At 38.4% G+C, this 13,105-nt stretch overlaps 1 protein-coding gene across 1 annotated transcript; it reads left to right on the forward strand.

Moving 5' to 3' along the window:
* The first annotated feature begins 1,097 nt into the window (after positions 1–1,097).
* LOC101940367 (transmembrane emp24 domain-containing protein 11-like) lies at positions 1,098–9,614 on the forward strand. The gene is made up of 5 exons (XM_005292426.5): positions 1,098–2,290; positions 3,492–3,592; positions 4,470–4,595; positions 6,118–6,264; positions 9,381–9,614. The coding sequence occupies exons 1-5, from the start codon at positions 2,161–2,163 to the stop codon at positions 9,528–9,530; spliced, it is 654 nt and encodes a 217-aa protein (XP_005292483.1). The 5' UTR covers positions 1,098–2,160; the 3' UTR covers positions 9,531–9,614.
* The last annotated feature ends 3,491 nt before the right edge of the window (positions 9,615–13,105 follow it).

The raw sequence follows: 13,105 nt of genomic DNA on the forward strand, positions 1-13,105 counted from the left end.
AGCAGCCTGATAAAAAAGCAGCCAGTTGCAAACCGAGTAAGCGGTGAACAGAGGATAGGCAAACGGAGTTCGCATGGGAGTTCGCTGGGATGTTTTCGCCTTTCAGGCTTCTGTGAGCAGTAAATATAACATCTGAAGAGGCTCTTAGAAGAAAGACATTATGGATAGTGAGCGATCAGTGGTTGTAACCTGCACAGGATGTGCCATGTTTGTCTTTCTCCCAGAGGATAGAAGCAACTTCGCCTGTACGAAGTGCAAGCTGGTCTCCATATTGGAAGAGAAGGTTAAAGGACTAGAGACCCAAGTATCAACCCTGCATTGCATCAGAGAAAATGAAGATTTTCTGGATAGAAGTCAGCATTTGGTATTGTAGGCACAGAATCTGAGAGGGCAATGCAGCATTTGGTATTGCAGGCACAGAATCTGAGAGGGCAGTGCAGAATGGGGAAGAAAATTGACAGCATGTGATCTCCAGAAGGAGAAAGAGGAGAACCCATGTATCCCCGGTGCAGATAGAGGTAAGAAACTTTTTTCGGGTTCTCTGCACAGGTACTATGGCGGAGAATGATTTGGAAGAGTCATTTGAGGGAAGGGATCAGAAGGAGACCACATTGACTGGAAGGCATGGGATGCATTGTCCTAGGGATGGTGGTTCTATAACCACCACTCCCAAGAGGAGGAGACAGGTGGTGGTGGTCGAGGACTCCCTCCTAAGGGAGATGGAGTCATCCATCTGCCGTCCAGACTGGGAAACTTGAGAAGTGTGCTGCTTGCCTGGAGCTAGAATTCAGGATGTGATGGAGTGTCTGCGAGGACCACTCCCCCTTCCTACTCCTCCATGTAGGCGCCAATGATACTACAAAGAATGTCCTTGAGCAGGTCACTGTGGCTCTGGGAAGAGGGATAAAGGATTTTGAGGCACAAGTCATGTTCATGTCCATCCTCCCTGTTGAAGGAAAAAGCCCAGGTAGGGACCGTTGAATTGTCAAGGTAAATGTGTGGTTACACAGGTGATGTCGGAGAGAGGGCTTTGGATTCTTCGACCATGGGAAGTTGTTCCAGCAAGAAGGATTGCTAGGAAGAGATGGAATCCACCTAATGAAGAGAGGGAAGAGCATCTTCGCAGGCAGACTTGCTAACCTAGTGAGGAGGGCTTTAAAATAGGTTCGCCCGGGGATGATGACCTAAGCCTGGAGGTAAGTGGGGAAATGGGATACTGGGAGGAAACACAAGGAGGAGGGTGCAACAGGCACTGCAAAATACATCCTTTCCATGGAAAATACTGTTTTTCTTGAATGATCCTGTGCCATAGAAGGAGACCTTTCCTTGAAAAAAGGCATTTTTGGTCACTAGCACATACACAACAGAGATCCCTTTTGACAGATGAACAGAAATAATAACACAGCAAAACTTTGAGATGTTGCCAGGCAACTCAATAGACAGAAATTATCCCAGACAGTGCAGTGATGCTGGAATTGGAAGCAGAGACTAGTTTATTTTAATCTTTATTTTTCTCTTGTTTGTTGAACTTAGGAGCAAGAGAGAAATTTAATTTATTTACACCCCTCCCCAAACAATTTTGATTTCTCATAATGACAACATCCATTGATAGGAACATTCCACTACTTAGTGATCCTGGCCATCTTATTGACTATGAAAGCAGCTTTGCTGGATTTTATTTTTAAATACACACACAAAGAATACTCAGCTGACCTGTTGGACCAAAACCCAGCAGTAACTGTCAAGGCTGACAAACACACTAAAAGCATACAACTCAGAAAAACATGAAGTATTGCATTTTCCCATTGTGGCACTTTCAGTCCTAATGTAGTCCGTGTGTGTGTGTGTGTGAGAGAGAGTGCGTGCGTGTGCACACACACACACACACACACACAAAGAATTATAAATTAGTCCAATAAAACTTCATATATCTGAGCTACGAATAAAATTTTGCTCCTTTCATGGTAGGACAGACTTCACAAATTATCTTTTACTTATCTCATTCGGTAGCGCATACACATATATAAATAACTGAAGTAACTGCCAGATGTCTTTTCTCACATTTTTTCCCAAAACCACACTGATAAACAGCAAACAAGGAGTGAGCACAGAGCTGTGCTCATTTCTAACTAATCATTTCCAAAAGGATACACCAAAATCATGAAGAGCCACTTAATAGGAATTCTTTTGAGCTTCTGGGTTGCTGTCTCACCTGCTTTGTATTTTCATTCAGGGGAAAGAGAGGAGAAATGCATAATAGAAGACATTCCAAGTGATACCTTGATTACTGGTAGGTAGATGTTGCTACATGATGGTCAATGTGTTTAATATTTAAAATGTTAATCTATGAAGTTCTAATGCTGATAGCCTGATATATAATGCCAAAGCCCTGTGGCTGGCCTTGCTTAGGTGAATGAGTGGTGGTGTGGTGAGCAGGGCACAAAGAGCATTTCCTTCTTTACTCCCAAAATGAGTGCCAGTCACAATATGGAATTGCACTATAGCCACTGCTCCATGCTAGCCATGAGTGTTACAGTTGTGTCGTGTACTGCATGCTGAGTAATAACATGAGAGGACTCCATGTTTCTGAATCTAAACTGGCTCTTTATTAAGAGAATTAGTTACAGAATTGCTGTGACAGCAGCTAGCATTCAAGCTATGTGCACACAGAATGGCTTCCTGATGCCTTCTCCAAACTCTTCCCTTCTATCTCCTGTGCTCGTCCCTCCAAGTTCCATGCAGGTTGCTACAAGAGTCCTCTGCACAGACCAGAAGAGCTGGCTGAGCTAAGATGGAAAGCACAAAAGGCACCTATTTCTACAGTGCTGGAGATGCCATTGCAGTATGTGCTTTCTCGGAGGAATTCTGGTTTAGTCAACCATTACTCCCAGGGCTCCTATTATAGCACAGTTTTGCCACTCTCCCCCACCAATGTGAGATCTGCATTTTCTGTTTACCAGTGGTCAGGACCTCATTCAAGACCTGCTAAAAAAAAAGGACCATTCCACTAAGTGTTTTATACTGAGTTCATTAAAATCTTCCCAGATAATGAGAAAGCAAAAAGCCCTTATTTGAGAAGGAGAAATATGCAAGACTGCCAGGGAACCATCAAAGAGCTGATCGCTTGTTGTTCACAAGTGCTAGGGGCTGCATGAAAGACAATCATAAAAACGTAATTTGAGTAATGGATACCTGAACTTTTGGGACTATTTGCCATGTGCCATGGCTTGCTAACCAGGCCAGAGCATGCAAGGCAATGATAATAAATTGTCACTTTTCTTTCACTGGTTTGTAACTTCTTGCTCACTCCATTGTGGTGCAAAATGCCACAATCTAATTATATGGTGAACTGGAAAAAATCATAATTCTATTAAATATGTAAGTTATCTTGTACTTAATTTTGTTTTTATAGTGACTTGATGTAAAATGAAAAAGTGAAAGATATTTAATATACTAACTTGTAATTAACAGATTTGTATCTGTCTTCTCAGGGAGTTACAAGGTACAGCAATGGGACATACATGAACACAGGTTTCTTGAATCTGCGCCTGGTTTGGGAATGTTTGTGACCATTACAACTCCTACTAAGGAGGTAAAACTTATTATTCACATTTTGGAGAAATTTGTACTGACTCTTGGAACTGGAAGGTCATACTATCTAAGGGGAATGGACAATATTTAAAAAAATAGGTGCCTAAAATTTGGTTCCTTAATCCATATTTAAGCAGCTAAATAAGTGGTCTGATTCTCAAAAGTGCAGAGCACATGTTGGTTTCATTAAGGTCAATAAGAGAAGAAGGGTAATCAGTACTTTTGAAATCCAGGCCATTTATTCATGTATCTATATGGGTTTAGTGCCTTGATTTTAGTCGTCTTTTATTTATTTAATCTGGCAATGCTTTTTGCGTTAAATCTAGATTTGGAAAAGCTTGCCATCAAAGAATACTTAAAATATAGTTGAAAAAACAATATTTTACATACAGACAATGTGGTTTTGTATTGACTACTGAAGCAACATAGTAAAGCCAGTAGCTGTGTATGGAGAAAGGAAGGAGATGATAAATTAAACCAAAAATATTAGCTTAACCATCAGGATGCATATATCAGCAATTCACAACAACTGCCTTCATTGCATTGGGTGTTCAACACTTCTGAAAATCAGGATACTTATTTATGTGCCAAAGTAAGGACTTGGAAGCTACACTTAAACACCCATTTTTGAAAATTTTGACTTTAGTTTAGTGTCTATAGATAAGTTTTTAGTTCTCAGTGTAGACCACATTTTTTTCTAGTTTTTATTCCCTTAATAAAATGTGAAAGTTAGGTTAATTGTATTTATATTAATAATATAATATAATTTATATTAAGTTTTAAATATTAAAATATTCTGAGGTATGATACATAGCATTTTATTTTTATGTTAATATCTGTGGTTCATAAATTAAAAAAATATACTTAACACATTACAGCTACTGTTGTCAAAATTGTATGGTCCACAAGGAACATTCTCTTTTACGTCACACTTACCTGGGGAGCATAATATCTGTTTGCAGTCTAACTCCACAAAGCTTATCTCATTTGGAGGAAGTAAACTGGTAAGAGTATTTCTTGAATATTCTTTTTAATGATGATATCTGTCGTATCTAAACCACAGGCTCTGGAAGACAAATGGACATACAGTATAGAGGTCTAGGAGCATAATTTATGACAAGAGTGAAAGGATTATGAAAGTATCTCAGTGGATCCATGTGTCCAATGTTGCTCTTTGATCTTGCAAAGCAATTCCATGTAGGTGGACCTTTGGACCTCCTGAATTCAGTGGAGAACATTCTGTATTATTTTGGTTGTGGTCAGTGTTTGAAACCAGAAGAATCTTGCTTTGATGAATTATCTCAGAGATTGGCAAATGACTCATTAGCCAATATATGACATTTCCTAGTGACTGAAAAAGATAATGCTGGAGCTCAGAAGATGAAGAGATGAAACAGAATTTCCTTTCATATCCAAAGAGTCAGGGCACAGTCAGTCTAATACAGTGCAGATTAATTAATATTTGTACAGCACCTTGATTATGTAAAGCTTCAAAGTCCTGATTAATATGATGAAATGTTATAAGGGGAAAGATTTATCAACACAGATGCAGGTACAAAAGCTTACTTATCTGAAAGCTATTACATTTCTGTCGCTCCCGTGTCTTTGAGCAATACCTCTATAAACTTTAAAGAGTTAAAATCTATGGGAGAGAGCCACACATGAATTATATATGTATTGTTCTTTATATCATTATAAACCAAGCTAAACTTTGGAAGTAACTGGAGAAAATTGCCTTTAGAAGCATATTTAATAACCTACTGGAAGTGCTATAGTATGCCAGGTGGAAGACCTAGGACTGATTCTCATTATCTCTGGCTTGGTCTACACTACCCCCCCTAATTCGAACTAAGGTACGCAACTTCAGCTACGTGAATAACGTAGCTGAAGTTCGAAGTACCTTATTTCGAATTAGTTCAAACTTACCTTGGTCCACACTCGGCAGGCAGGCTCCCCCGTCGACTCCGCGGTACTCCTCTCGGCGAGCTGGAGTACCGCAGTCGACGGCGAGCACTTCCGGGTTCGACTTATCGCGTCCAGACTAGACGCGATAAGTCGAACCCAGAAGTTCGATTTCCAGCCGTCGAACTTGCCGGTAAGTGTAGCCAAGGCCTCTGTTTCTGACTTTGCTTCAGCTACAACCTAAGTGGGAAGAGTATTAAAAAAAAGGATTGAAAATGGTATCAATTTTTAATTAGAGTGGGTAGCCCTAAGCATGTTCATTTTTTCCCCTTTGTTGGACACAGTATAATAAATAGTTCACACTGGTTGAATCAATAGCATTAGTATAAAATACAACATTAATAACAAAGTATGTAAATTTGTGTAATTAAAGATTAAAACCTTGAAATATATACATTTTAAATATCTTATCTCTTTAGTAAGGACATCTATAAATAAGTTAAATACCATTCCTATAAAGAAGGCTAAAAAGAAACCTTTGTTATTTATGCCTCGCTTTGTTTCTGACGACTTTTTTTTTTTATAAATTCATGGGACTAATAATTGTTGTTATTGTGTTCATAGCGTATCCACTTGGACATTAGAGTTGGAGAGCATTTTCTTGATGAAGCTATCGCTCAAGCCAAGGACAAAGTTAATGAAGTTAACTTTAGACTCGGACATCTAATTGAGCAAATTCATCACATATCCAAAGAACAAAACTATCACAGAGTATGTTTGTTCCCTAATAGAAATATGAAAGAATAATGCATGGAAACATCTGGATTTGGAAAGTAAAATGTTGGGTGGCATATTACAATATTTAGTTGTAGTATTATTTTTAATTAAATGTTATTAAAAGTACTATTAATATTTAACTAAAGTGGACCACCGTATGTAAGTTATTACTTAAAACTGAACAATACATATTAATTAAGGTTTGTAAAACACTTTGCAGCTATAAAGCAAAATATAGTATATAAGCTAAGAATTAATTATTAATTAATCTTTATATAATCCTCAGTTTTACTCTACAGTACTTTCCACTAATTAAATCATTTGGTTAATTTTAGTTTTGCTGGTCATAATGCTATAATTCAGGTTGTATGTGCATCAAATTTTAATTTAAACTCTATTTTCACATGATCATAACTTTGTAGTAAATTCTATTTTGGGCTGAGATTCTCAATACTTAATCTCAACCTAAAAGTGAATTTGTTTTAGAAGGACTGAGTAAAATCCTTCCATAGAATCATAGAATATCAGGGTTGGAAGGGTCCTCAGGAGGTCATCTAGTCCAACCCTCTGCTCAAAGCAGGACCAATTCCCAACTAAATCATCCCAGCCAGGGCTTTGTCAAGCCTGACCTTAAAAACCTCTAAGGAAGGAGATTCCACCACCTTCCTAGGTAAACCATTCTGCAGAACTGCTGCCTAGCCATTCGGGCCATAGTCTGTAGCAGTGCATGGGACTCTTCCATCCTAAGTGCAGGACTCTGCACTTGTCCTTGTTGAACCTCATTCGATTTCTTTTGGCCCAATCCTCTAATTTGTCTAGGTCCCTCTGTATCCTATCTCTACCCTCCAGCGTATATACCACTCCTCCCAGTTTAGTGTCATCTGCAAACTTGCTGAGAGTGGAGTCCACGCCATCCTCCAGTTCATTAATGAAGATATTGAACAAAACCGGCCCCAGGACTGACCCTTGGGGCACTCCGCTTGAAACCAGCTGCCAACTAGACATGGAGCCATTGATCACTACCCGTTGAGCCCCATGATCTAGCCAGCTTTCTATCCACCTTATAGTCCATTCATCCAGCCCATACTTCTTTAACTTGCCGGCAAGAATACTGTGGGAGACCGTATCAAAAGCTTTGCTAAAGTCAAGGAATAACACATCCACTGCTTTCCCCTCATCCACAGACTCCGTTATTTCCTCATAGAAGGCAATTAGGTTAGTCAGGCATGACTTGCCCTTGGTGAATCCATGCTGACTGTTCCTGATGACTTTCCTCTCTTCTAAGTGCTTCAGAATTGATTCCTTGAGGACCTGCTCCATGATTTTTCCAGGGACTGAGGTGAGGCTGACTGGCCTGTAGTTCCCTGGATCCTCCTTCTTCCCTTTTTTTTTTTTTAAAGATGGGCACTACATTAACCCTTTTCCATCTGTAACAGCAATTTGTAGACACTTTTAACAGAGCACAAGAATGGTAATTTCAGTTTCACTCCTCTTCACAGGGATAGCTCAGTGGTTTGAGCATTGGCCTGCTAAACCCAGGCTTATGAGTTCAATCCTTGAGGGGGCCATTTAGGGATCTGGGGCAAAAAATCTGTCTGGGGATTGGTCCTGCTTTGAGCAGGGGGTTGGACTAGATGACCTTCTGAGGTCCCTTCCCACTCTGATATTCTATGATTATTTTCACAAAAATTAAATAAATATGGGTTAGATTATAGCATTTAGCTATGCCTACTCTATACATCTCTGACCAGTTGCTTGCAAGGGAGAAAGTATCAGGAGAGCAACTGTTCTCCCTTGTCCATGTCTGAGCCATGGTTTCAACAATCCTAATATGGATGGAAAAGGAGGACACTTACAAGATCTAGTTGTATATAAATAAAATAATGAAATAAATAAATGTGAGCTGCAATGGTAAAAAAGCTGTTTGAGCATGCATAGTAGTAATTTTTGCTAATAATAGGAACTACAATGCTAACTGTGGTGCTTAGCATCATAAACCCCAATTCTAACAACACAGATGTGAACGATTTTGCACACATGCACTATTTGTAGGATCAATATCTATGAAGAATGTTTGCAATGCAGGAATGAATTCTATGAGTGTTATTACTATACATTGCATATTATTGAATAAATTATTGAAATCTTTGTGCCTGTGCCAGCTATAAGCTCATTAAGCATAACAATGCTGGATTTTTGCAGTTTGTTCTAATTTTTCTATTTAGAACAATTCTCTCTAAAATAGAAGAAAAAGTAATTAAGGAAGCCCCATGAGACTTTCTGAGCTTGATCCTGCATGGCACATGTGCAGAGCTGTGCATATGCACATACAAGGTAAAAAACCAAGTCTATTAGGATGGAAATAGCAACTCAATCCTGCAGTCATGAGCGTGGAGTTGTATGCAAGTTACTCCAATTTAGTAGTAGGAATAAAGCCCAGGATATGATCCAATACCTTTGAAATCAATCGAGTTTTGTCATTGTCTTTAACAGGAGCTGGAGCAAGTCCCAGAGAAGGAAATTTGGATTGAAGGGTCAGATTGCAGTGTTGCAAAACTCAGTCCCTTTTGTGAATCTAGTTCCAGGCACCTAGTTGCTTCTTCAGATGCATAAATACCTTTAAATATATGGTCCCTAAGTGCCTTATTGTGGCTCCAATTCAGGGAAAAAATTAAGTCTGTGCTTAAGTCCATCCCTGTTCAGGAGAGCACGTAAGCATATGTTTAACATTATGAATGTGTTTCAGTCCCATTGACTTCAGTAGGAAGTATGCATGTGCTTAAAAAACTATACCTAATGCTCAGCCCAACCTGTGACCATATGAAACTTCTGCTCACACTTTCACTGCAGCACAAAAGCCAACCTTACATAACCTGTTGTTCAGTGCTCAAATTGTGATTTGCAACCCTGAAAGTAATATGGATAAGAAGTTCAAACTCTTATTTTCATCAAATTGATTATAGTTAAGAAGAGAACATCGTATAGGGCTTGGTTCATTCTCTCCAGTATGTGGACAGACAACATGTGCCTTGATACCAGGTAGCTGCATCAAATACTGTACTTAGATTTTTTTAAATCAAATAATTATGCCTTTTCCCTCTTTTCAACAGGAACGTGAGGAGTACTTTCGATTGACAAGTGAAGAAACAAACAGCAATATCCTGTGGTGGGCTCTTGCACAAACATTAATCCTTATCTTAGTTGGAGTCTGGCAAATGAAATGTCTTAAAGATTTCTTTATAGCTAAAAAGCTTGTTTAAGACTGATAGAAGTGAATATACTTCTAAATTATTCAACATATAATGCATAATGTCTACATTAATAAAGCACAAAATGCAAAAATATGCACTATTTTTGATGTCTTATTAACATAAAAAGGTGAAATTAAACTAGTTTTCAAGTAGTACAGTAATCCTCTGGTAAGAAAAATATTACAAGAAAATATGAAGTACATGAATTGAGGGGAGGGGAGGAAATTGTCAATATACTCTTCTCAAGCATCACTCATGCCTCCCATTCTCAATAATTACCACTCCCACCTCCTGCTCCCCTATCAGATTCACACTGTTGGGTCTCTCCTCCCATTTCTTTTGGCAGAATCCCAACTGTAGTTCCCCCACTTCCTTCTAAAGATTTAGTTTATATCTTAATCTGAATAGCACCATACATATATACATCTAATGGTATACAGTTGGCAGTCCATCCTGCCAGTTGGCAGTTTTGCATAAACACTCCAAATAATCTTGAATAGTTACGTAAATTATCACAGGTGAGAACTATCCTACTCAGTCTGACTGGATTATAGAATTCCTGGCAATCCCTAGATTTGTGACTGTCAACTTTATATGTAAGATTATTGATACAGTTTCAGTTCTTCGGTGTTTTTCTTTGTTGGAAAGCTATTTTTATTTTAATTAAGAGGCCACAGATGTTACTTTTGAGTACTGATCATAGTGGATTTATCAGGAGCGTTGCAGTGTATGACTTAATCATGTAGTTCCCCTCCAATTGGATTAACAGATGGGTTGAGAGAGTTGCTTCTATAATTTGACAAGTTTTATTTAGTTATAGTTTATGGAGAATTTGATTTAAAAGCAGAAGACGTGTGGTGTGCATCTCCTATCACAGCAAACACTTAGCAACTTACTTCCTTACTAACCTATGTCCTATTTCCTTCTGTGAAGAAAATAGCTTGTAAGGACATATAGACCTTATATAAAATTTAAAGTTATATATTTCAAATGGGTTTCATCCTGATCAGCTTTAAAGTAATTTTTCTTTGTCAAGCTTTTGGGCTTGTGTACATAGCCCCACAGTGCACTACGGGGGACAGGGGGTATGAACGGCAGTGTGCAATGTGTCTGCCCTCATGTAGACCCTACTAGCAGGAACTAATAGGAACCTAATTCATATTAACCTAACTCCCATTGAAATCAATGGTTAGAGGCCAGACAGTTTATCTTCTGAAATCAATGGGAATTAGGGATCTAGGTACTTTTGAAAATCCGAGTATCTGCATCTTTAGGTACCTAAATAGCTTTAAAAATGTGTCCCATACAATCTTTTAAAAAACATTTAATCCAAGCAGTCTATGAGTCTGAATTTTTTATGTTTTGGGAGGGGCCCCAGACTAAGTCTGTGGGATATGGAATATACTAAATATTTTTAAAACTGGTGATTTAAGCAGGACTTTTCTAAATTGATGCTTGCTAATTATGTCCTAATTCAGACTTGATAAGACCAAGTTGCATGGGTCCCAGGTAGGCCGCACCCCTGATTTGTCCATAGACTTTGAAGGTAGGTACTGAAAAATGAGTGAGAGAAATTTGTAAACCGTAAGAATCAAAGGTCAGGCCAAGAAGCCTCAACTTTCAGATCAATGAGCCATCTGAGGAAAAACTCATGTTCCAGAGTCTCCAGAACTGATCAGCTTAGAGAGAGAGGAAGTTATGACAAACAGGCTATTTCTACCTTTGACCAGTCTCTCCCTGCACCCGAAGAAGGTCTACTAGTGCGAAGTGCTATGCCAGCAGAACATCACCATTTGGCAACTTGTCTGCAGTTCCAGCTTCTACACAATGAAAGTCCAGAAAACACAACTCCTCTATAATTTTATGTATCATATTTCATCCTTTTGTATTGTTTAGTCTTTTGTTTATAATTCTCCGGGAGCTGTTCCATCCTTTATTTTTAGCATGTGAAAATAAAAGTGTGGTTGTGTGCACACATATGTGTGTAGAGCTAGGCAATTTTTTTTTTATTAATTGTTTTGCAACATAAAAATTAATTTTGGGGGGGATGATCTGAAACTATTTGCCTAATTCGGGTCAAATTCAATTAATAGTTTTGATTAATGAGTCAATTTTATGTTTTAAATTCTTTTTTTTTTTAATTTTTAAATTTCACCAGTTTTAAAACAACACACCCACACAAAAAAGGTGAAAACCACCTGTAAAGTCAAATCAAAATGAAAAACTTATGAAAATCAATCATTTTGTGTAAACCCAAATGTTTCAGTCAACTAGAAACAAATCAAAAAACCCAAAAGATTTTGTTTTGGGTCAACTCAAAACATTTTGGTTGATTTTAAATTCAAGTTTTTTCTGTGTGTTTCGCTTCAATGAAATTTTTTTTTTAAATTGGGGGTTTAAATGAAACCTGTTTTTTTTCAGGTGGGCGGGGATGTGTTTCAAACTTTTGGTCCAGCCCCCAAACCAAAAAAAATCCATTTGCTGAGAGCTGTGTGTATGAGAGTACTTATAAAGCCCACACAGGGAAGGTGCCAGAAAGAAACATTCTCCAGGTTAAAGAGCTCTAAATATTGTCTTATAAAGACACTCATTGAAATTTGTTCTGTGTTTAGAAGTCTAGAGCCATTAGGATTACCATCAGTAATTTCTGGTAAACACGATTGTTAAACATTGGTTTATTATTGAGTGTTCTGTTAAAGTGTATATTATAATACTTGGTTGGATGAGAAAAGGTTGCCAGGAGTTCTCAAACTTCATTAAACCGCGAACCCCTTCTGAAAACAAAAATTACTATAGGACCACAAGAGGGGGGACTGAAGTCTGAGCCCGCCTGAGCCCTGCCACCCCAGGGAGGGGGGCAAAGCCAAAGTCTGACTGCCCCAGACTGGGGGGGCCAAAGCCGAAGCCCAAGGGCTTCAGCCCCAGGTAGGGGGCCTGTAACCTTAGCCCCGCTGCCCAGGGCTGAAGCCCTCGGGCTTGGGCTTTGACCCTGAATCCTAGCAAGTCTAAGCCAGCCCTGGAGACCCCATTAAAATAGGCCTATGACCCACTTTGGGGTCTCGACCCACAGTTTGAGAACCACTGGTCTAGACACAGCATACTAACTGAAGGTTAAGAAGGAAGTTTTATAATTGGCTCTAAGGTTGTGGTTCAAACATTAGATAATAATTTGGTTTCTGTATTAAGCTATTTAGCCAGATTCAAATTATTGATTTGACTGACATTAGTAAAATTCCTTCTTTGGGATTTATAAATAAATGGACAATTAGCCTCCCTCTTAAAAGTTATATAAGGATTGATTACATCTCTGGCATTAATTTGATGATTTAACTTCAGTCCAATATTGAGACTACCTGGCTTGATTAGATTATGATATGATAGTGTCTTATTCTTAGTTTAGTTTAGTATTACTAATATCTTGGCTTTGGTGACATGTTTTCTTGATTCTATTTTAATTTAAGATTTTTAATAAGATTTAGAAATTGATACTGAATCATGTTTCTTTCAATAAGCAACATGGATCCAAACCTTTGAGAGCCTACGCTGGATAGCAGCAGGTCAACCTAAAAGCCTGACCAATTCTT

This window comes from Chrysemys picta, chromosome 5 (genome assembly GCF_011386835.1).
Source record: "Chrysemys picta bellii isolate R12L10 chromosome 5, ASM1138683v2, whole genome shotgun sequence".
NCBI classification, from domain to species: Eukaryota; Metazoa; Chordata; order Testudines; family Emydidae; genus Chrysemys; species Chrysemys picta.

Excerpts from the sequence above, each read along its gene's own strand:
- LOC101940367 (XM_005292426.5), top strand. The coding sequence starts at position 2,161 with ATGAAGAGCCACTTAATAGGAATTCTTTTGAGCTTCTGGGTTGCTGTC. Across the intron at positions 2,291-3,491 it reads AAGTGATACCTTGATTACTG|GGAGTTACAAGGTACAGCAA; the intron begins GTAGGTAGATGT and ends CTGTCTTCTCAG. Across the intron at positions 6,265-9,380 it reads AAGAACAAAACTATCACAGA|GAACGTGAGGAGTACTTTCG; the intron begins GTATGTTTGTTC and ends TCTTTTCAACAG.